The 23,994-nt window shown below is 43.0% G+C and overlaps 1 protein-coding gene across 2 annotated transcripts in view; it reads right to left on the bottom strand.

Moving 5' to 3' along the window:
- Positions 1–23,994, bottom strand: part of FER (FER tyrosine kinase) — a 373,188-nt gene that overhangs the window by 203,016 nt on the left and 146,178 nt on the right. For both annotated transcript variants that reach the window (XM_090038358.1, XM_090038357.1), the window contains one exon: positions 10,226–10,318. In XM_090038358.1, the coding sequence (XP_089894484.1) occupies positions 10,226–10,318 (93 nt within the window). The remainder of the gene's footprint in view (positions 1–10,225; positions 10,319–23,994) is intronic.

Below are 23,994 nucleotides of genomic sequence, written 5' to 3'. Positions count from 1 at the left end.
TGACACTGCGATTAATTACAGTCCAGGTGATATACAAATTTGTTTTGTAAAGGATTTATTAGTATGGTTAAAGAAAATTATACCATTCTCTCTGATGATCATATTGTCTTCCTAATTACCACTATTTCATTTTCAGAGCCAGTTAAATACCCCCAAGATTAAAGATAAATTCCACAAGTTAATTTCATTCAAAATGGCTAACACGCAGTAGAAATGTAAAACTCTAGATTCAGAGATTATACCCTGTATTAGACCAACTAAGAAATAGCAACAAAAAGATATTAATAAATAAATTTCATTTTCTATCTACAGGAGCTTTTTACCATCTTTAATTTTCCCTAAGCCTGAGGAAGAGTGTGTGTGCCTGAAAGCTTGCAGAAAAAGATTTTTTTTTTGTGACTTCTTAGTTGGTCTAATAAAAGGCATCATCTCTGAATCTAGAGGTCTAGAGTTTTGCATTTCTTTTTGTCTCAGACCAACACAGCTACCAAATACATCCCTGAAACACAAAATAAGCACTTCAAATTACTAATAAAAAGAATGGTTTTTTTTAACAGGTTAAAGAAGTTTAATGTTTGATATTAAACTTAATGATAGTTTAGCAGACTGAGCCCATGAACAGCCATTGCATTTTTGCCAGGAAATAGGTATACCTGCATTCAAGTAGTTCGTGGCAGAAGAAAGCTAGTGCTTAGACTGCAAACTGCTAAGAGCAACTTTTCTGTTCCAGAAAGTTTTCTAATACCACATGTAACACCTCTACACTTACACCCAGGATCCCAAAGTGCCTGGCTCTTCCTCTCCACATCCAAGGTGAAGGTGGGGGGGCAGTGAGGAAGATTGGTTGGCTCCCTGTTAGCTCCCCCAGCAGCAAGTCATTGGGGCACCTGGCACTGCTACTCACTTCCTGATCCCAAATCAGGGGACCAGGCAAGGAGTGGCTTGGGAACTGCCCCCTCTCTGCTCCCACTGATCAGCTGATCTGCAAGACTGAGCAACGGGATGACTGAGTGAAGACCCAGGGGCTGTTCTCTCCTGGTCCTGCTGATCAGCAGAAACAGGCAGGAAAGGTGATGTCCTTTCCATTAGACCAGGAGAGCTCCAGAAATTCCTAGAAATTGCAGCTCTGGAACTGAATGCCTATCCCTAACCTGAAATCTCACTTCATGCTCACAGAACAGCTTTGGAATACTGTCAAGGCAACAAAATCTTTCCCTTATTATCTTGTTTCTACTCTGCAGAGAACATCTGTAAAGGAAAAATGACAGCTTGGTTTCAAAATACATTAATTCTTGGTCTTTCCACTAAAACCAGTCAGCTGTGATGGTCTCTATACTGTGGATATTATCCACTCTGAAACAATAAAACAGACTAAGACACACAATTCATCTTACAGCTCACAAACAAGTTAGCTAACAGACAACACTTGCTCACTTCAAAATGAAATGAAATCTTAACAACTGTCCATGACTGTATCATTGTGTCTACATTTAGACACTGCAAACACTGATATTGAAAACATAACACCACAGTTAAGTTAGTCTTTTTCTGTTTGTTTGCTTGCTTAATATTTAGATCGGGGTGGACGGATCAGCCCAGCTCCACAGACTCCTCCGCCCTGCTCTGGGACATTGGCCCCAAAATGGTGACCAGGGGACGGAGCTACCCATGTGGCCCTTGATAGCTTGCCAAAATTGGGTAAGTGACCCTTGGCCCAAAATAATTGCCCACCCCTTTTTTAGACAGAAAAACTCTAGTTAAAGCAGAAACTTACTGGATAGACTTCACTATTATTTCTTTAATGTCACCTTGGGCATTACTGTACATTTCATAAAAAATTTATTTGATATATTTTGCTTGCTGAGATTTTTAGTAACTAATGAGTCTTTATAAATTACTGCATTTACTCAAATATGACAACCCTAAATATAAGATGACCCCCTAATAATTAGATTCTATATATAGAAAATGTATACATTTATTATAATTTTCCAGGTACAGAAGATAAGCATTGGAGGGCTGTTTTGAATCCCCTGCTGCTCCACTGCTACAGCCGGGAAAGCAGTGGCTGAAGGGGACGAGTGGGGGGAAGAGACAGGTGGCTATCTTGCTTTCTGCCCTGCCCACTTGGCCCCCCTGCCACCTGAACTCCCCTGCTCCCTGCAGCCTCTCCCCTCCGTCTTGGTCTCTTTCTTCCCTGCTTCTCCAGTCTCTGCCCCTTCCTGCCCCCTGCCATCCCCCCTTACTGTCAGACACTGCTGGGGATGCTCCGTCCAGAAGCACAGCACATGAAAGCCCAGGCTTTGCCTGGCTGTGCAGTAGTGTTGGAAGTGCTAACTGGCTGGACAGGCAATGTAGGAGTGTTGGCACTGCTGATTAGCCAGGCAGGGGAAGAAGTTTCCATGTCTTCTGTGCCGTGGAGAGACCAGCCTGAGCTCCAGCTGAGCTGTCCTTGACAGTAAGTGGAGGGGAACATGACAGGTGGGAGGCAAAAGCTACAGAAGAAAAGTGGAAGTGGGGCTCAGGAGGCTGCTGTGGGTCAGACTATTAACCTGACACAGGCTCAGGGCCAGAGTCTCAGCTGCCTGTTCCCTCCTCTGCTTCATATGCAGATACAAGACGATGGGCATTTTTCCCCATGCTGTTTGGGGTGGGGGGAGCTCATCTTATATTTGAATAAATATGGTATTTAAATTGTACTGTTTTCTTCTGAACCAACTTTTTCATTCTTTTAACAAGCATACATGTTTATTGCACACAATACTAATTTAAACATTTTAAAGAACTATTATATAAATCAGTATGTTCTTCAAAACAGCTATTTAGGGGATCATGGTTACAGCAAAGAAAGTTTCTTGCTTAAGAAGGATTTATAATCATTTTAACATGGATTTCAAAATATTTCTCACTTTAATTAGAAAAAAACAGTAATAGTTACTCCTTTCCATAGTTAGAATCAATTCTAGCAGAATTTAGTGGAAGCAGTTTTAACACAAAATTGCCTTTTTAATGAATTTTACAATTCTCATGAGTTTTTCTTAAACATTGTTCCATGTAAATATGTTTAAGAAACATTCAACTGCTTAATAAAACTAATCAGATACTATAAAAAGCAAGCAATTTTTTCCATTTATTTTTAATTCAATGTATGCACCTGTTTTGAATTTCCTTTTTCTACCCTTCAAAGATTTCTGTAGTTTTGTATACCTTATCCTAGGATTTTTGGGGGGTGAGCCTCAATTCCCTCAGTCTGCACTGCATTCTTACTAAGGTGACCACCAGTCCCCAATTAGGCGGGACAGTCCTGAAATGTGAAGATTTAAGTCCTGGTCCCCGGCTGAATGACTCCAGGACAGCATTTCTCAGATTCCAAGTATCATGCGTAGGGACCTGGGTTTTCTGTTTACCATGGAAAAAACACAGGAAATGGAAGGGTTTTCCCTTGAAGGCTGGCAGAGTTCCAGCCTGCAAGAGGCTGTTTGGGGCTGGGGGGAACAGGATGCAGGGGGCATGCACACAAATACACAAGGCCAGGAATACAGCAGCAATGGAGAGCAGCTCCCTGCAGGTAATTCTAGGGGGGAGGGGGATGCATACTATCAGGTGTGGCGGGACACAGACTGAAGCCTCCCAATGGTGAAGGAAGAAATAGGGCAGGGGCTGGAGCACTGCCCAGCTGCAGCAGTGCATGGGGCCTAGGGGGAACAGAGCTATAAGTGGCTTGTCAGGGGGAGGGGAGGGCAGCAGAGGGGCTGGCTCCCTATCACTGTATGCATTACCAGAGAGGGGGGCATGAGGGGCACAGGCTGCCGGGCAAGCAGAGGGCACCTCGCTATGGTTGCCCAATCAGTGTGGGGCTCTTGGGTATAGGGCAGTGAGGCGGGGAGCCCCAAGCCCACAGTGGGTAGCCCACATCCTCCCCCACCCCCACAGGCTCTGCTTGGCTCTGCTCTGGCCATGTTATAGGGAGAGGGGAAAGGGGGGTAAGAAGGGAGGCAGGCATGTGTCCTGCCTTTCCATTTTGAAAAGGCAGTCACTCTTAAGTTTTGCTTTTGTGCTGCCTCCTTCCCCACCAATTAAGCTTGTCCCTCTCTTCCATTTTTTTTTTTTACAGGTCTTAACAGAGAATTGAAAGAGCACCTTTATTCAGAAAGCAGTAATTGAATGGGCTCTCAAACAGATGCCCACATCCACATGAAAAAGGTGCAATAAGGGATGGCCCAAAAGGTTCTGACTATTTTTTGGAAGACAAAGATTCTTTACCCAAGTACCCTAAAGCACTGAGCTGTCTCTAAAAATGCACTGAAAGTTATGGAGTTTAGTATTAACAACAGTTCAAGATGTTCATAAATAGGGGTGCTATAATAAATAGTGCCTCCACCTGCCACTTCATTACCCTGTCCCCATCATTAACTTCTCCCCCTTCCAGCCTCATGCTGCCACCCCACCAATCTAGCTCTCCAAACCCATTCCCAACTACAGCAGGAAGAGAAGCCTGTCCTGGTTCACCAGTCCTCTAGTAGCAACTCACAGCTGTGCAGGTTGAGGACAGTCAGAGAAGGTTTTTAGCCTGAATGCATAATTACTCTGAACTTGACCTAACACTAACACTGATCAACACTTGAGAAGCTTAAATAATGTGCAATGAAGCCCTTAAGACTCATCTCAGCCTAATTCTTCAGTTCTTATATGTGTCAGCATACAATATGCAATCAAGAGCAAGTTCAGCATGAGGGAAGCATAACCACAAAGACTATAGGGGGTATATCCCCAGCAGCTGAGTATAGGTAAGTCTACAGGAGGGGGGAAGGGGGAAAGCTGAAGGGTAGGGGCATGCATGTGTGGCAGGGGTGTGTGAAGGGGATGTGAGATGTGTGTGTGGGGGAGGGGATGCTGTGTGGAGGGGGGGAGGTCATGGGGGTCTGTCCATACATACTCGTGATGCAGCATGGGCACCTGTGGCACTGGAGGAAGGTGTCCAGGCACTCAGGCTGTGGTGGAGTAGGGGGTCTGAGGCATGGCTTGGTGCCGCCAGCAAGCCTAGCTCGACAGTGTTGCCAGTAGGGCTTGCCCAGAGGCACCTGCCCTTCCAGGAGGGAAGGGGGCAGCAGGATCCTTTGCAGGAGGCAGAGAGATGCATAGTTGGGCTGGAGACATTAGGGGCTAGTGCCTGTGCTCTCAGGGTCAGGGGTGGGATGGCAGGTAGCTGAGAGGGGGCATGGCCAGGTAGCGTGGGCCGCACAGGGTGGGGCGATGCCACAAGCATCCCTTCCTCCTCCCTCTAGCCCACACCAGAGCCAGACTTGCTCCACCACTGCTTACATGAGCCAGAGCCATTGCAGCCACCGCTGCCTCTACTGGGCTGGAAGGGGTGCCTCCCACTGGCAGCCATGACAGCAAAGCTGGTACAGGGCTCCCAGCGGCAGCAAACTGGTTATCCACACTCCACTCTGCCCTCCCACACTGTGTCCAGCCTGCTGGGCCACAGAGCCACTCCTGCTCAGTGCCAATCCAGTCAGACAGCATCCCCATGTCCCAAACCCCACGATCAGCATAGAAATCTGAGGGGCACAAACCACCCCACATCTCCACATTGTTTACAACTACACACCCCCTGCCCCATACACCCCCCCCTTCCCTCTTCCCCACAAACCAGGGGTCTGGGACCTGGGGGTGGGGAACAGCTGGGGGGTTCTTCCAGCAGGTCTGGGGTGGGCAGGGAGAAATGTGGCTTGGGAATGAGGACAACAGCATGAGCAGGGCACCAGCATATCAGGGCTGCTTAGCAAAACAAAGCAGCTGGGGAGACAACCACAGTTGGACCCACATCCTGGTGAGTGAAGGGGGCAGGAGGAGCTCCCATGATGAAAAATAGCAAAATCAAAAGCCAAAGCTTAAAGGTATTTATAATTTAATTTAATAAAATGATTGAGGCACTGGTAGGCTTCCAAACTGCTTTAAACTTGTAACTATATCAATAAAACCTTCTGTTCAACTGATACATTTTTATTTATACACACACATTTTTATTTATATACACATACACACACACTCAATGTGTGTGTAGTATGCGTGTCAGCCTGTGTATATAAATACACCCCCCATGCACATTTTTTCCATGATTAAAATAAAAGCCACTGTGTGTGTGTGTGCACGCGCACGCACATATATGTGTGTGCATGTATACACATATGCAGTAGGCCTGTGCAAAGCGGCCAGTATTCACTTCAGATTCCGATTTGGCCAATTCAGGGGACAGTGATTCGATTCAGTGATTCGAATCACTGTCCTGAATCAGCTAAATCCTCAAATCATTCAGGCCCATCCCCTGCTCGCTCTCCCAGCCCCAGCTCCCAGCACTTTGAAAAAAAAGTCCCCACTCACCGGATGCAATCCCCGCTGCCCCCCACTGCATGGGATGCTCTGCACAAGCCCCCGACCCACCCCCCATCCCATCCCAGCCCCCGGCCCTTTAAAGGAAAGAAAAACAAAAACAAAAAACCAGTACTCACCGGTTCCTGCCTAGTTGGGGGAAATCCCTGCTGCCTCCCACTGCCCCGTGCCACATGGGGGGCTCTTCCATGAGCCCCCCCAAAGCCACAAGGCCACTGCGGGAGCCAGTGAGTTGGTTTGGGGGGGGGACAGTTACGGTTGTTTTTTTTCTTAAAGGGCTAGAACTGGGGCAGGTCAGAGGGGTTTGTCGCAGAACCCCCCCATGCAGCGTGGGGGCAGCGGAGGGTGGCAGGGATCACCCCCCTTCCAGGCAGCACCCAGTAAGTGGGGGCTTTCTTTTAAAGTACCAGGAGCTGGGGCGGGCGGCTGAGGGAGCAGGCAGGGGATGTGTCCTAGCAGGGGTCCCCCCATAGTCCTATCCCCACCTCTTCTAGCCTCCTCTCCCCCACCCCCTACTTACCAGCTCCGAGTCCAGCTCCAGCTCCAGCTCCCTGCTTTGAGAGCTTCGAATCAATTCAGATCTTTTTATTGGTCCCCTGATTCGATTCAGATTCGGAGAGTCGGCCAACAAATTGGGCTGAATCTCCTCTGAATCGAATCAGCACCCAAAGCTTTGCACAGCCCTAATACACAGACACCCACACACTTTTATTTTAATCATGGAAAAACATGGATTTGGGATTATGTAATCAGCTAATTTTGAATTTTTTAAATCAGAGAATTTGGGATTTTTCAACAAAGAAAACTATGATCTCTGCTTATAAATGAAGCCACTGCCTGCTCAATACTGAAGAAACTTATTATTCATGATTTTCAGGGGGTCAAACTGAACAGATGGCCTATATTACTGTGAAGAGGAAGGGAGTTATATAGGACAGACAGCAGTCCACACCATGAAAATGTAGGACCCTCTAGTCTAAGCAGGCCTAGAATTGAATGTTGAAGTAGCATCCAAAAGGCGATTTATGGCTCCTTTAAACTGGGCCTGACTTTCAACTGTCCCTACACAATTTAGAGAAGCATTCAAGCTGTTCTGAAGTGCAAACTTATGATAGTCTCCAAGAACCTTTTCCATTGGCTAAATCTGCAGTAATATGAAAGTATCTGCAAGAGACTAAAATGACCCCCTCAACACTGTATTGCAAGGCCAAAACAGCAGTGTTAGGAAAGGGCAGCATAAGATGTTAATACCATCTCTAAACCAGCCTAGAGTTTCTTTGTGCCATGAAAATTGTCAGCTGTCTACTTGGCAGATTTCTGGTCTCTTTGCTGTATACCCATACTGACAATGTATACTGACCTAGTCTCACTTCAGTAATATATTTTCTTTTAACTGTTGAAAACAGAATGAATAGCAATTGCCATTACATCAGTGTAGCAGCAGAGAAAATAATGCACCAGATCAGATGGGGATTGCACAACTAGATCATACTGGATATTAATATCTTTCCTGATTTTTTTTCCAAGACCAGCAACAGTCAGTGGAAAAGAGTTTACTTTCATTCACTAAATTATTAGTGGTGAAATGATAAAAAAAGTCATGTCCTGGCACAAAAGCAACCCAGAACATCCTAAAGCTTCATGTATGTTGGCTCTGGTGTGAGGAACATAGGAAAGTGATTTTTTTAAATCTTCTACCATCTACTTTCTTTGTCCATTATGACCAGGCAAACAATATGGATGAACACTGTAAGAATAATAAGATATCTAAAAATTAACAAATGCATAATAGTTAACCTGAGCTTTACTAAACTCCTGGGTGTTTAAGGAAGTACAAGGTTCCTCTGATACATTCTCCGGAAGGCACTAAAAGAAAATAAAATGTTTCCTTCAGTTATCCATAGAAATAACTATATTTATCTCGCACTAACTTGGATCTTCATTCTTACAATACGATAGCACTTAAACCAAGATATATTTATACATCACAACTGTGAATATATTGAAAAACTATACTCCAAAGGTGAACAATTAAAATGATTTTTTTATTGAAGTAATCTCTTGTATCAGTACTATTCTTTTTTCTATTTCACTTCTACATTCTATTTTTCACTTCCAGACTATAATTCGTTACTTAAATAGATTTTTTAAAGTTATTTTAATGGTATATTGCACTGGTTTTATAAAACAAGTATTATTATAACCCTATATTGTAAAACAAATCTTGCTATAAGCCATAAAATACTCTATGGCTGCATAATCCACCTGGTACATTGGGCAAAATTTTTATTTGAAGTAACATTCTGTAATTACCATGGACTTGGGTTTTCTGTTTGTCATGAAAAAAAGAAAAATTTTCTCCTTTAAAGGAGAAACACAGGAAATGATGCATTTCTCCTTGCAGGCTGGCAGTTCCTATTCCCGATGGCTGCACTCAGGCTGGGTGGGGCAGGCCAGGCAGTGGCACTGGGAGAGGGACTACAGGGAGGGCAACGGCCACCCCAAAATTCTCTGTAGCCATCCTCCCAGTGCCACCGCCACCCACCCTGCCCAAGCACAGCCACCAGAAAGACTTTGGTGCTGGCCCTGAGTACGCAACAGGCAACTTGCCCTTGCCTCGTGCACAGATCAGGAGGCACATGCCCCACATGCCTCCCCCGGGGATGCATGCAGTGCACATCTCCCTCCAGGCGAACTGCTGGCTCAGTTCTGCACCGTCTCTCCCAGCTGGACAGTGCATGCCCTTGCCCCAGCCCTACTCTCTCCTTCACCATGGGGGCCTTGATCTGCCTTGCCCATGCCTCCCCCTGCCTTGCCAGCAGGATGCTGTTTCCCATGCTCCTGGGCTGCACTCCTGGCTGTGTGCATGCTGCAGCTGTGCGCATGTACGCAGCATTTACTGGCGACATTATCGGCCACATCAGCCAAAAAAAGGCAACTGCCAATAATGTCAATTTTTCTTTTATCAGTGACTACATGATATGGACTGATGTATTAGTGCACTTCTAAAAACATCTTATATATACAAAGTTAAAATACAGAAACTTCAGTATTGCTGCTTAATTCAAGCTTGAGTAGGACTTATGCACATCACTTCTTGCTGATGGGCTAGCTCATAATTCAGCTTCTCTCAAAACATTCAGCATATTAATATCCCTTCAGGGAAAGGGGGGAAAAAAAAGGGAAGCTGCTTACTAAATTGATTACAAACAATAACAGTTATGCTTAATTGTTCACAGGGTTGCCTCTAAGGTTTTCTGTCAATTGTTACTGAACTGTCAATGACTATAACCTCACCAGTCATCTGGTTATGCTGAGGACAACCACCATAAAAAGATATCTTTGCAGGCCACTTACAAATGCTTCAGAAGCTACAGGCTACGCTTGGAAACCTGATACTAAAAATGTCCTGATAACCAATGTATTAAAGGCAAGAGAGTCTTGATATATCAAATAACTTTAATTGTATCTGAGGAATATAATGAGTCGAGGTGCTCTATAAAAAATGAATCAGACCAGCAGATCCACCAATAAAAGCAAGTATTCCATAGAGATGTCAATCATATAATAATTGAATGCCTGCAGAAAATGAATTTTTCATGCTTACACACTGTCCCTGGATACATTTATATTTGTGTAGTGTATAACAGGAGCTCTGACTCAATACTGAGACACAATATTATCATGTCTACGACTAGTCAGAACATAGAATTTCCTCTTACCATTTCAATATGTTTTCTAGCTAGGTAGAAGTTTATGGGCATGTGGGAAAGAATCGTAATTTAAAAGATAGAACAACATAGCAGAAAACTGTGTTCTCAGTGTTACTTACCGAAGAAGAGCCCAACATGGATTTTGGAGATCTTATAATCCCAGCTATGGAGTGACGAATAGTATCAAATCTAGACACCTTATCCTTCTTATCCTAAGGAAGAAAAAAGAAAAGCTTCATTGAAAATGCATCATACTATGAGGATATGGCTTTAAGAAGTAATTATCTGATGTGCATCTTTGTCTTTTGTTTTGATAAAATGTTTATATCAGTTGAGGACCTGGACAGACAAGCATGGCTGAACCAATTTCAATGGAATCATGTCACTGTACACCAGTTGAAGAGCTAGTTAGTTCAAATTCTGTAATGCAATATATACAAGTTATACACAATTATCAAAAAGAGAACTGTCATCCAAGAAACAGACCTAAACTCTGCTCTGGTAGCCAGAAAGACTTACCTTCTTCACTCTTTTGAATACAAACCTTTTGAAAAGAGCAATTGTTTAAGCGATATCCACAAAATACCTAATTCTGCCACTGCCTGTAACACAAATGGTCTTTATTCTACTTTCTTCTTTCGTCATGCCTTTCTGGTCTGTCTATTGGCCACTGAGTGCAGCATGATATGCACACAGGTATATGTTAAAGATGGGAAGAATATAGGGGGAAAATTAAGAAGTGGAAGAGGACTGTCCATTCTACACCATAAATGAAGCCTACATGCTGCAAGTCAGGTGGAATGCCAACAACAAACGATAACACAATTATAATACATATGCAGAAGAACTGCATTAAGTTTGCATGGAGTATTTTATTCCACTCTTCTGTAGCTTTGAGTGAAAAACTTTTCAACCCTAGTCTTTTAACATAGTTTTGTATGAAACGTCCTAGATATTTAAAAAGAAACCTAAAAAACCCAAACCTTCTGATATTATATTGCTTACAAGCAATACAAACACAGGAACCTGAAATCTCCCAGTCCTCAACCCACTACTTGAGGTAAATAAGTGGTGGGTTCTTTAACACCATTTGAGCTAAAGAAGAAAAGGCAATGAAATTAAGTCATCATCCACTTTATGCACTAGCTAGTACAGATGAATGTGGTGCACACCAGTTAACAACATACACAGCTATTTACTAAACTGGATTCCTGGATTTTATTCCTGGTTCTGGAAGTGAGTGGCATCTAGCAGTTATGGGAAGTCTGAAGCTTTGTCTATTTACTCTCAAAGGCAGTACAACTACAGATGAACAATACAGCCACAGATCTCTCACATTAGAGACATGAGTTTAGTTCCTTGTGAAAACTTTCAGTTACTTTGTAGCTGGAGGTTGCTACAAAGCAGGATGAAGTGATACCTCCTCACCTGCTAAAATGAGGCCTTACTTAATAGTAATTTCTTTGAAGTGTATATAAATATTCACACAAGGCAGTACAGGAGTTGGCATTAGATTTCATTGCCTTCTCCTAGCCCATTCTATAAGCCAAATAGGGCAGCTGCAGTTGCTATGTCTTATCTAGAACTTTAAAGCTCTGCAGACCCATGGAGCATGTTTCTTGTGGATTAAACATTCAGCAAGACTTTAAAGAATTTACAGCATATGAAAATGATTAATTCCACATGTTCTAAATTAGCTAGATCTCAATTAATTTCTACAAGCACCTTCAAATTACAGAACAAATCTATAAGCCACTTCAAATATTTGGAACCAATATGTATCCTCAAAAATCCAATTTATTTTTTTTTATATTCAAATTGAAGTTTCCCCACCTAATTGTGCTCTCAGAAACTGCTGAGCCATTTTGCTGACTCTTTTCTGAAGGAATTCAGCCTGAAGCAGAGAACGAGCATGGAACATTTCATCCCAAAATTATATGTTTGGAAAACTTACAGGCGACTAAGAAGAGGCTTATAATAAAAAAAGTGCTAGGAATTAACTATGCCATGTCTACCAGTTCCAAACAATTGTTGTAATACTTCAAATTTGTTAGCCTTCAAGATATAGCTCATGAGCTGTCATTTTTCCCATTCCGCTTAAGGAAACAGGCTGAATTGAGTAGCAGCATGCATGCAACTCTGCTGGCAATTCTTTGGAGGGACTGATATTGAGTTTTACTATAATAATGCTGTTTCTTCAATTTGATCTTGAAGAAACAAAGAATTTTATTAGTGTTTTTGAAAGATTGTCTCAGAACTTTGGGTGGACAATCTCACTGCAGACATCTGAAGTTGAAATAAACAAACTAAAATAACTGAATAATTGAATCAGCTTTTGCCCAGTCTTCAAAATGGTAAACCAAATATCAAACTACTGCCTATAAAATATACCCATGGTTGAAATAATATCCTATCACCGTTCAGCCAGGAGGCGATTTCTATTTGCTAGTTAAAATAACCTCTCTTGCTTCTTTAACAACAACATTTCACAGTGCTTCTACAGTTTCTACAGTTGCTTCATTATGCAAAAATTAAGAGGGGAAAAAAGAAAAAGAACAGGTAATGAACAGTTTACCTGTTTATACTTGAATAATCACGGGGCAGAGAAACAGCTTATACAACACTGGAACTAACAGCTGTTCATCATGAGAAGTTACACACAAATAAAATACTTGACTCTTATAACACCTACGTGTGCATAATATTTCATGTCAATTTGAAATTATGATCTGCCTGATGATAAAATTGGCTGCTCTGATTCTAATGGCAGGTCGATTTTATATCAATGGATTAAGCAGCTATTTAAAAAACTTCTCACAGTATTACCATAGATACAGTGCCTAATTTTGCTTGCAATCTTGCCTGGCCTTGGGATGATCAGCTCATTTCACGCACCTCAGGTAAATGACAAGATAGAGAATCTTCTCCTGACAAATGACTCATGGAAATTAGCAATGGCTAAAAGACTGCTTCTTGTGTCACAGGGAGAAAAACATTACAGAAAACAATGAGTGAATTCTGATGAGCTTCTCCAACATTCTCTCAAATATACTTAATTCTATACAGCAGATTTTTCTGAAGATGATTACAGCTAAAAAATCCCTGGAAACATTGAACAAGTAAGGTATTGCATCTCATCAGTTGTCTTCTCTTTGCTTCAAAATCTCTCTGACAGGGAAACATGGTGCTTGATATATCTTGAGTCCAGAGAGTATACAAAGACAATAATCATAATAAAAAAATCAAAAGGATACAGAAAGCTAAAAGGATTCCTTGCTTATCTCACTCCTGTCAGTGACTCTGCCATTATGACTCTAGGAACTGACATCGCTAAAGAACTTAAACAAGAAACACAGACTGGAACAATGCACTTCAGAACATGACATTTCTAGTACATTAAAAGCTCTGTTATCCGGCATCCCCCAGGAATGGGGGCAGAAGAAGTGGCAAAGAAAAACTCAGCTCGCAGCAGCAAAACGGGAAGTCCCCCAGAAGTAGTACTTCCGGTTTTGCTTTTGCCACTTTCCACGGATGCCGGTTAATAGAGTTTTCCAGCTAATAAAGTGCCAGTTAACACAGCTTTTACCGCACTTATGACAGGCTTTTTACAATGGAGATTTAAGTAGTATGTTTTTGCTCAGCTCAGAAAGTGCTTGCCCTAATGGTAAATCTAATTCAATCCTTCTTACATGGAGAGCAAAAGAAATACATAATATGACTTTGTATTTTAATAACACCCCTAATCCAAGAGCCATTTATGAATGAGGCTTCACAATTATCTCTGACAGGTAGATATTTTTATGCCCATTTTGCCCATGAAGAAACAGATATAAATGCACCCTGTACTGAGAGTTTATTTGATCATTTTGGAACTTTATTTGCAAGTAATAAAAGGGAATCTGGTGGAGAGTGATTTGAAGACTTATTAGCTGGTCTTTGTGCAAACCACGCATGATGGTCCATGAGGTTCATTTATAGAAACAAAGTCCTCATCTGTACATAAGGATTTTCTCCATCCTCTGAAGTAACAGGTATAAAACCTAATCTCTCAACTGCCATACAAGCACAATCTAAAAAGTACCTTGCATTCTTCATTTTACTGTAGATACTGTTTATCTTATTAATTTTTAAAGAAAAAACAGCATTTTATTTGTAGTGTATTTTTCTCACTAGTGTCTAGAATAAACCTCCTAAAATACTAAATTTCTCCATTTTGCAATTATACTCCAGATGGAAATAATTCATTTAAAAGATATATACAAGATAGTAGCAATTTGTCATTTAGTTTATGAATTTATATATTTCTATAGTAAGTCAGTCTCATTAAAAGAAAAGGTGATTTGGAGAGGCAAGTAGGATCAAGAAAATACTTTTTTTTTCCGCCTGTAAACTGTAAAGAAGATGCTGAAGTAGTAATTTATGAGATGGGGTCCTCAAAGTCAATACATTATGAGACTACATTTTTTTCCAGATGCAAAAGGAAAACAAAAAAAGCACCACACCCTATACTGAATGAATGGGTCAGCCTCTCATCTTTTGAAGGAAATGAAGTTTTCCCCTTAAAAGCTGCAGTTCTGCAGTAAGCATTGTGGGAGAGACTGATAACCTAATCTCAAAAGGAGCCTATCCACTACAAAGGCCAGTGCTCATTAGAATTTCAAGTGCCTATATATTTTTTTTACAGTTTTACAAAGTTCAAATTGGATATTAAATCTAAAGCTATGTTTTTAAATAGGCATGGAAGTTATTTACAAGCAGTTAACACACAAAGAAAACACACATGTCGAAAAGGCTTGGAATTAGTTGCATTTTCTCACCTTTAGCTGAAAAAATAGAACAATATTTTGAACCCAGGTTTAAAGTCTCTTAATAGAAAAAATCCCAGTCTTTCTACTTAATAGCATTATAAACCACATAGCAACTTAGCATAATATGATATGCTGAATAAAAAAGAATCATGAAGGAAATACTCAAGGCATAGGTAAAAAAATCCAAAGCCAAAAAAACTGTATTTGATTGATCAATTCCACTGTCATGTCCCAGACAACTCCATAGAGAAATGAAATTAGGAGACAAAAAATAACACAAATTTTCAAAGAAAGACATTTTTCCACCCCAATCAATGTAGGACTAGAATGTAACTAGAATCCAAGATAACTTCAACACAACAGCTCTGCACAGCCCAAACTTTCATTACCTCCATTATCTCTTAACTTTCCACGTCCCTGGAAGCACAGCTCAGCACCTCACTGAGCACTTCCCCATCCTTATATGCCTACCTTGAACAGTCTCCCTCCTAAACCCTTAAAATCCCCTGTCTGCATTGGAGATGACTACATGGGAACAGGAATTCAGCTGTTTTTAAAATCAGGTACATGACATCACTCTACAATTCACCATTCTGACCATCAGCCTGGGGTACAGATAAGCAGTCAGCCCTCATACTTTGCACATCCACTATCAAGCAACTAGCTTCTGTTTGCAAATTCTCTGGCATGCCACCTGGAAAAGCCAGGGGCCACTCCGCCTCAAGCTGGCCACTCCAACTATCAAGGGCTTGGGCACAGCCTTCCCCCTGGCCTCACAGATGTAATGGAGCCTGCATGCAAAGACCGGAACATGTTGAGCTTGATGCACATTCTCAGACACATCCAGTGAACCTTGAAACACACCAAACACACACTGCAGTCATTAAAAGGTCATTCCAGGCATTTAGCCACTAAGTGAAAGGATTCATCAACCAGGTTGCAGTGAGGGTAGGCAGAGTCCCCATTAGTAGTAGAGGCACTCATCAATCCCTCATCCCAGATGTCAGGCACACCAAGGGAAAAACTCTCTCCACACCGCCAGTTCAGGCAGGAGGGAACTCCTGAAGATCTTGGCACTATGCACCCTGCCTGATCAGCCAGTATTTGCATATGTTAAATGGCCATGGTGATCCACAACTGCCCAAAGAACAATTGTAAAGTAGCCCTTCTGGTTGATGACTTCATGGACACAGTGCACAGAAGAACAGATGGCAATGTGTGCAGTGTCAATAGCCTCAATGCAGTTAGGGAACCCCAGGCTGGTAAAACCATCCACAACCTCCTGTGAGTCAGCAAGGGATATGATACACAAGGTCATCACCTTTTGGTTTGCCAGACATACCTCCCATTTGCCTCTCCAGTTGTCAACTTGAAAACACTAAAATGGTTTGCCCTGAACCAGAGCTGTACAGTGTCATGAGCTTCCACACAGCAGTGCCAACATGTTTCTCCACAGATAAGAGTACCCACATTGCCACTGTCTGCTGCTGTATGTATCGGGCAAGCTCAGCAAAGATCTCTATTGAAGGTGCCCTTGGACAGCTGTAGGCATGGACCACCCATTGCTTGGTAGCCAGTATATGCATCAGCTTTTCACAGATTTCATAGACATTAGGGGTGGAAGGGACCTCAGAATATCAACGAGTCCAGCCCCCCACCCAAAGGGCAGGAAGTCAGCTGGGGTCATAGGATCCCAGCAAGATAAGCATCCAATTTACTCTTCCAGGTGTTCAATGTAGATGCTTGAACCACCTCATGGCAGGCTGTTTCAGACCTTGGGGGCTCAGACCGTAAAGAAATTCTGCTTTGCGTCCAGCCTGAAACAGTCTTGTAGCAGTTTACAACCGTTCGGCCTCGTCACCCCTTGGGGTGCTCTGGTGAACAAACATTACCCAAGAAACTGGTGGTCACCCCGGATAAACTTACAGGTGGCCATCAGATCACTCCTGAGCCTGCGTTTTTCCAGGCTAAAGAACCCCACAGCTCTCAGCCTGTCATCGTAAGGTCTGTTTTCCTGACCTCTGATCATGCACGTGGCTCTTCTCTGGACTCTCTCAAGCTTCTCCATGTCCTTTTTGAATTGTGGAGCCCAAAACTGGAAGCAGTACTCCAGCTGTGGCCTCACCAAGGCTGAGTACAGGGGAAGAATGATGTCCCAGGATTTGCTTGAGAAGCATCTATAGATGCAAGCCAATGTTTTGGTCACTTTACTAGCTGCAGCATCGCACTGCAGGCTCATGCTCATCTTCTGGTCAATGATGACCCCCGAGTCCCTTTCTTCTGTAGTGCTAGCCAACATAGCACTGCCACACCTATAAGGATGCTGCCAGTTTTTCCTCCCAAGGTGGAGAACCTTGCATTTTTTGGTGTTAAAACACAATCAGGTTCTCATCTGCTCGTTTGCTGAGCCTGTCCAGGTCAGCCTGGATCACTCGCCTGTCTTCTGGTGTGGATACTTTGCCCCAAAGTTTGGTGTCATTGGGGAACTTGGCCAGTCCGCTTCTGACTCCAGTGTCCACATTATTAATGAAGATGTTGAACAATATAGGTCCAAAGACAGAGCCTTGGGGGACCCCACTGGTCACAGGGCACCATGATGAGTGACTTCCATCAATTACTACCCTCTGGGTCCGACCACGGAGCCAATTTCCCAGCCAGTGGATCGTGGTGGACCCAAGGCCACAACTGGCAGGTTTTGCCAAGAGGTGATCATGGGATACCAGATCGAAGGCTTTTTTGAAGTCAAGATATAGGATATCAATCTCTTCTCCCTTGTCCAAGTGATAGGTCACTTGGTCGCAGAAGGAAATGAGATTGGTCAAGCAAGACCTACCCGCACGAAACCTGTGCTGGCTAACCCTTAGGATGTTGGCGTTGGCCAGTCTATTAAGTATGGCCTCTTTAATAAACTTTTCTAAGATCTTCCCCAGGATAGAAGTCAGGCTAATGGGCCTATAGTTTGCCAGACCCACGTTCCTTCCTTTCTTGAAACTGGCACCACATTGGCCTTCTTACAGTCTTCGGGCACTACACCAGAGCACCAGGAGTTTTCAAAGATACGTGCCAGGGACTGGGCTATGATGCTTGCCAGCTCCTTGAGTACCCTGGGGTGCAGATGGTCAGGGCCGGCTGACTTGAAGGTATCCAGCCTCTTAAGGTGTTCTTTCACGAGGTCAGCATTGATGGAGGGCAGGGGATCTCCCTCACCCGGACCTCCCTGTCCCATAGCAGGCATGGGTGTCCCATGGGACTGATGAAAGACTGACATAAAGTACCCATTTAATAGGTTGGCTTTTTCCTGGGAGTCAGTTGTCCCATCTGGTTCAGCAAGAGTCCAATGTTGCCCTCGCTTTTCCTCCAGTTCCCCACATATCTGAAAAAGGACTTTTAATTGTCCTTGATGCTATAAGCTAGTTGGGGTTCAGTTGCAGCCTTGGCTTTCCTGGTTTGCTCCCTACAAGACCAGACCAGTTCAGAATATTCCTCCTTGGAGGTGAATCCCATCCTCCATCCTTTGTAGGCCTTTCTTTTTAGCCTCAGGAGGTCTGCTAGGTCCCTGGAGAGCCAGGTGGGCTGCTGTGCCCTCTTGCTGCCTTTCCTCTGAGATGGAAGAGAATAAGTTTATGCACTGAGGATTGCTCCCTTGAGCAGCAGCCACTCTTTCTGAACTCCCCTCCCCCTGGGGTTGTGATCCCTTAGGGCCTCACTGACAAGCCTCCTGAGCTTGTCAAAGTCTGCTTTCCTGAAGTTAAGGACTTCAGTGTTGCTGACTTTCCAGCTTTATGGCAGATGGTGAAGGTGATCAGCTCGTGCTTGCTGTCACCCAGCTTCCCATCAATCACTAGGTCGCCGATTAGGTCATCCCCAGTATCCAGTACCAGGTTGACCAGCACTTTACCTCTCGTTGGTCTGCAGAATTCGTGAGTCAAGTAGAGTTCATCCACGCATGATCAGAAGTTTCACGACTGCTCAGATTTTGCTGAGTAATCCTCCCATGAGATGTCCAGGTAATTGAAGTCACCCCTGACAACCATGGTCCTGGAGCATGTGGCCTCAGCCAGATCCCGGGTGAACTCCTGGACAAGCTCTTGACTTTGGGCAGGAGATCTGTAGTAGACTCCCACTGTTGTGTCCCTTGTGCCGTGTTCCCCATGGATTTTAACCCAGAGGGTCTCCAGTCATCCACCCCGGTCACCAACCTCAGCTTGTAGGGACGCGCAGCTTTCCTTAACATAGAGAGCTACACCCCTGCCCCTTTTATCTACTCGATCACTTCTGCACAGGGTACAGCCATCTATACCCATGGTCCAGTCATGGGTGGAGTCCCACCAGGTCTCCGTTATCCCTATGAAGTCGTAACTATTTGTGTAAATAATAATTTCTACCCCAAGCACTGACCCCTCGCTGTTGGCACAAATGTAAGCAGTCATGGCAGTCATCAGAGCCTGCCAACATAGTCTTTTCCACTCAAGTTCACTTAAAAGTTCACGATGCTGGGCCAGTAAGGTCCACAAAGCAATGACCACATAAAAATCCATGGCAGTGATACAAGATCCAGATCACAGTCAGTAGTAGCAGCATAAATGCAGCAGAAATACAAGTGGGAGGTCAGGGGCACAAGCTGAGCAGCAAATCACACAAAAATCCCTCCCACAAAAATTGGCCATACAATTTGCACATCCAAAAGTGAGTGCTTTGCTTGGTGCTGGCAGAGTTGGGGAATCTATGGACACTTGGCCAGTAGGAAGGCACACTGGCATGGGTGCTCTCTTTGGCTACCCACTGGCTGAGTTTCTCCATTCAAGGACAAATCACAACATAACCAGCCCTGTGATGAATGCAGCATCTTTTTACAGCCAAAATAAGCAGGGACAGGGAGCTCTGCAGATACTGACCCCTGACTCAAACGGAAGGGACGCAGAAGATACATAGTGTTGCCGAATAATAATTTCGTTCCAAATAAATGGCATCATGATTCCTTGCTTGTAGAAGGACAAATTTTTTTTTCTCCGTTACTCCAACCCTGTAGACCACTGAGCTATATGCTTATTTGAAGAGCCTTTTCTGCAGCTTGTATGGCCTACAGGATTGTGTCAAAGATCAAAGTCTTTGATTTCAGATGCCGATGGCAAAAGGTCAGATGACAAAAGGTCAGAGGCTAACACAACAAACTCTGCAATTGTAGTCTATCCCTCTGTATTAACAGTGCTGCATATACACACCCCTGTCTGTGCCTCATTTCAAATCACTTGAGCTTCCCATACGAGAGAGAAACTAACCTCGACAGCCCAGCATGAAAGATAAAGTACCTATAGTAACGAGATTAGCTGACTTTAATGAAACTGTAAGATCAGAATAACGTGTCGTGCTTACCCTCTTGTGACCAAACAGGCTCAGTACCACCTAAATTAAAAGAAAGGCCCCGCCCTTTCTTGAAGGATGGGCTGCCAGCATGAAACTTGAGCAAACAAAGTACAAGTGTCAACTCATTAATTATTCATGCCTAGCGTGTAGTAATTGGTCACCTAGCCAAGTATAACTTTGAAAAAACTTCCACCCAAAGCAGAGAACTCTCCACACACACACCCAGGAGACACTGTTTGTAAAGTGGCCTCTCACAAACATCTCCCCGCCTGCGATCCTTATCTCGGTGTAGCTCCGTCCTTGCCGGCTTGATTATCAACCTCGTTATCTTTCTTATCAAGAACTCTCGGTAATCCGCAGACTGCAACGGCTTATGTGAATCGCTCGGAATCTGTAACAAGCAACTTTCTTACCCACCCTGTAAATGCTGGGTAACATGATATCTGCATGCTGTAACTGAATAAATCAACTCCTCTGCCTACGCTGCATCACATCAGTAGCGTAAGTAAAATAAACTTTCTGTGTAACCAATACACTTTAAATCATCTGACTCCTGCTCACCGTTAACACCCACCTGTCCGGTCATAAATCCCCCCTCGCACCAAGCCGGTTGTGCCGACCCAGGCTCGCAGGTCAAGGGTGCACTGGTCATCAGGGCGCGACAGATTGGACTAACAGGTGTGTGTGTGGGGGCGGGGGGAATGTCTCCTGGCTTCAAACAAGGCATCATAATTATTTTGGATCTAAATTCTGATAAGATTTTACAGTTCCTATTTAGCCAAATTGCTACACACCGTAGCAAAAGTGTGTTGCCAAAATAAAAACTGTATTAAAAAGTGAGAAAGGACTTCAGAATTTTACCCTTCACTAAACTTTTTCTAATTGTCATCACCATAACAGATATAGAGATACTGTACTATATTTATTTTAATTAAAATATCAAAAGACCAATTTTTCAAGCTAATGTTACATGTCAACAAAATATCACCTTTAACTTTGAAATGATTATTGCAAAACTCTCAAGCCAGTCTCCCAAATTAGGGACTGCAATCATTTTCCCCCTTCCAGATCCCAGCTCCTGGTTCCTCTTTATATCATCTAATGCCCATTTAATACAAATGGAATAGAAACCCAGACCATCTTCTTCCTTGAAGAGTGCTTGCTTTTGTTTAAATGTCTCTTACATACTGCAGATCTTGCATTATTGACTGCAGTGGCATAACTTCAAAAACACGGTGTGAAAATTCTCCCCAGTCTGAGAAGCCTACAGCCATGTTTATGAATGACAGTGATTATAGCTTTTGTACTCTGTGCTGAACCCAGTACCATCAGTGACTACACTCTGGCAGGTTATGAATGGTCTGAGCATGCTTACTAGATTGGCCCCTTGTGGGACATGTTTTTGAATCCCAAATGGCCTTCATAGGGAAATAGGTGCCAGATGTTTAGCTGTGACAGAATGACACCACCTCTGAGAATTCACATAGTAAATAACTTTAGTAGAAAAGATTTAGAAGCCTACAGATTCTCAGGCCCTGAAGCAGTTAAGTGACACATTAATGGATCACTCACTTGGACTTAGGGACCCAAATTCCATCTACGTTAACCACTAGGTGCCTAAGGGCTTATCTGGACCTTGCCCTCATGCTTTCCTCTTACCCTAAGCAAACATCTGTTAACTCAGATCCCAGAATGTAATAGGATTGGCAGTTAGAGGTAAACTCTCCTATTTACTTGCAAGCCAATTGAATTCAGTAGGGAAACCAGGGAAACTTAAATCAATATGTCCCAAGTAGGCAATTATTTTTAAAGGTCTTTTTTAGGGTAGGACTATACTTTAAGATTATGTAATTGGGCATCCAAAAGTTAAGATATTTGTAAGAGTGAACACAATGTTCAGGATACTCAATAACTGCACTGTTGGGCACAAAGGACAGTCTGGGGGTGCTCAACCCCCAGCCCATAGGCCAGAGTTGGCTTGCAGAGCTCTGTCATCTGGCCCACAGGCTTCCTGAAGGTCCAAAAGCTTCATGGGGGGCGCAGAGGGAAGAGGGGGCCAGGCTCTGCACTCCACTGAAGCCAAGCACTGGGTCCTGTAGCCCTCGTAGCCAGGGGCCAGCTACCAGGGTCCAAAGGTTGAGCAAGACAGGTCTAACACAAGGACAAAGCTTATTTCAGATACTAAGGTATCTTAAGGCCTGGACTAAGTCCATGGAATTAACATCCATTATAGCTAACATCATCACCAAACTTCATCTTCCATTCTAAGCATGAGTCACTTTTTTATATACTTGTTTGCATTTACACTAAATAGCAAACATTTAAAATAATTCAGTAATAGTTGTTTTAACATTCTACATGCAAGTTTTCTCTGGGGAAAAGACAGACAGACAGAAAGCAAGCACGTATACAACAAATGACCATCATGTCACAATGTGCCAGCAAATTGGAAAGGTTCAAAATTGCAAGGTACTGGACGAACCGTATTATAAATGGATTGCAGCACACAGTTCAGATTGCACAAATGTTTCAAGTCTAAATCATTCAAACAAAATTTCAAGTTCCTTTAAAAACAATTAACTTACTTTATTCAAACATGCCTTCAGTTTTAGAAGATCAATAAAACATACAAAATAAGCTGTTTATAAAGAAAATAAAAGCTTTGCTTTTAATTTCTATGCAGTAAAATTTATCAGACTACCTCTGAAAACCTTACGCTTTGGAAGTACATGAACTAGGTCTATTGCACACTCAAATGCTTACCTATTGCTTAAGGCAGGCGTGTCAAACTCACTTGGGGCCCTGGGTCAGATCTGAACCATAGAGCTCCTTGCAGGCTGCATTAGCACAGGTCATGGGGCAGCAGCTGCAGCCACTGCAGCAGCAGCAGTTATAGCCACCATGGCAAGAGTGCGGCAAGCAACAAGGTAGCCATTTTCTGTGGTAAAGATGCACAAGTGACAGTAGGCTAAGTGACTACAGGGCAACTGAGGGCTGTGGTGCCAGCCCTTGCTCCTACACCTGCTGCCAAAGGCCCCAAATTCCACAGCAAGCCACACCCACTGCTGACCACTTCCAGCAGCCTGCTGGGCTAGATGGAACAGCATTGCAGGTGGGACCCATACTGCAAGGCATATGTTTGATGCCCCTGGCTTAAGGGATACCATGTGCCTTTTGTGTGATTAATTATAACTCCACCAGCCAATCAGAAAGGCCTACCACGTTTCATGGTTATTTCATCAAAAAGTATTACAAAGGTTTATGAGTTTATCTGTATTACCCAGCACTTCCATTAATACATTAAGTTAATCAACGTGAAAAACAATTAAAAGAATAGCTTTATTGTTTTTACTCTCTACAAACATCCAGGTTTAGCACGTATCATAATTTTAAATTGTGCTGTTTAGCTGGTTGAATGATCTACTTCAATAAGACATTAAACGACTCCTTTTGTAATTGCCCAAAAATGTGGTTGAAAATGTATGACAAGCATATTAAAAAAAAAAAGGTAAATGATTCCATCAGTTTTAAGAACTAAAATACCTACATACATCTAAGTTGTATACACTTCTGTGTGTTCTTTAGCAGTAAATGAAATATATGCTATGTAAAATAGGGAATTTGGTGACTCGTTCAATTGTGAACTGTGTTTAAAATATGAGTATTGTCATTTTCATTGCAACTGCTAAAGGAAAAGGTACTACCAAACAGAATAA

The sequence above is a fragment of the Crocodylus siamensis genome, chromosome 3, assembly GCF_052110815.1.
Source record: "Crocodylus siamensis isolate JL-2025a chromosome 3, ASM5211081v1, whole genome shotgun sequence".
Classification (NCBI taxonomy): domain Eukaryota; kingdom Metazoa; phylum Chordata; order Crocodylia; family Crocodylidae; genus Crocodylus; species Crocodylus siamensis.
Note: the sequence above shows the minus strand (reverse complement) of the source record. Positions and strands in the feature narration are given on the sequence as shown.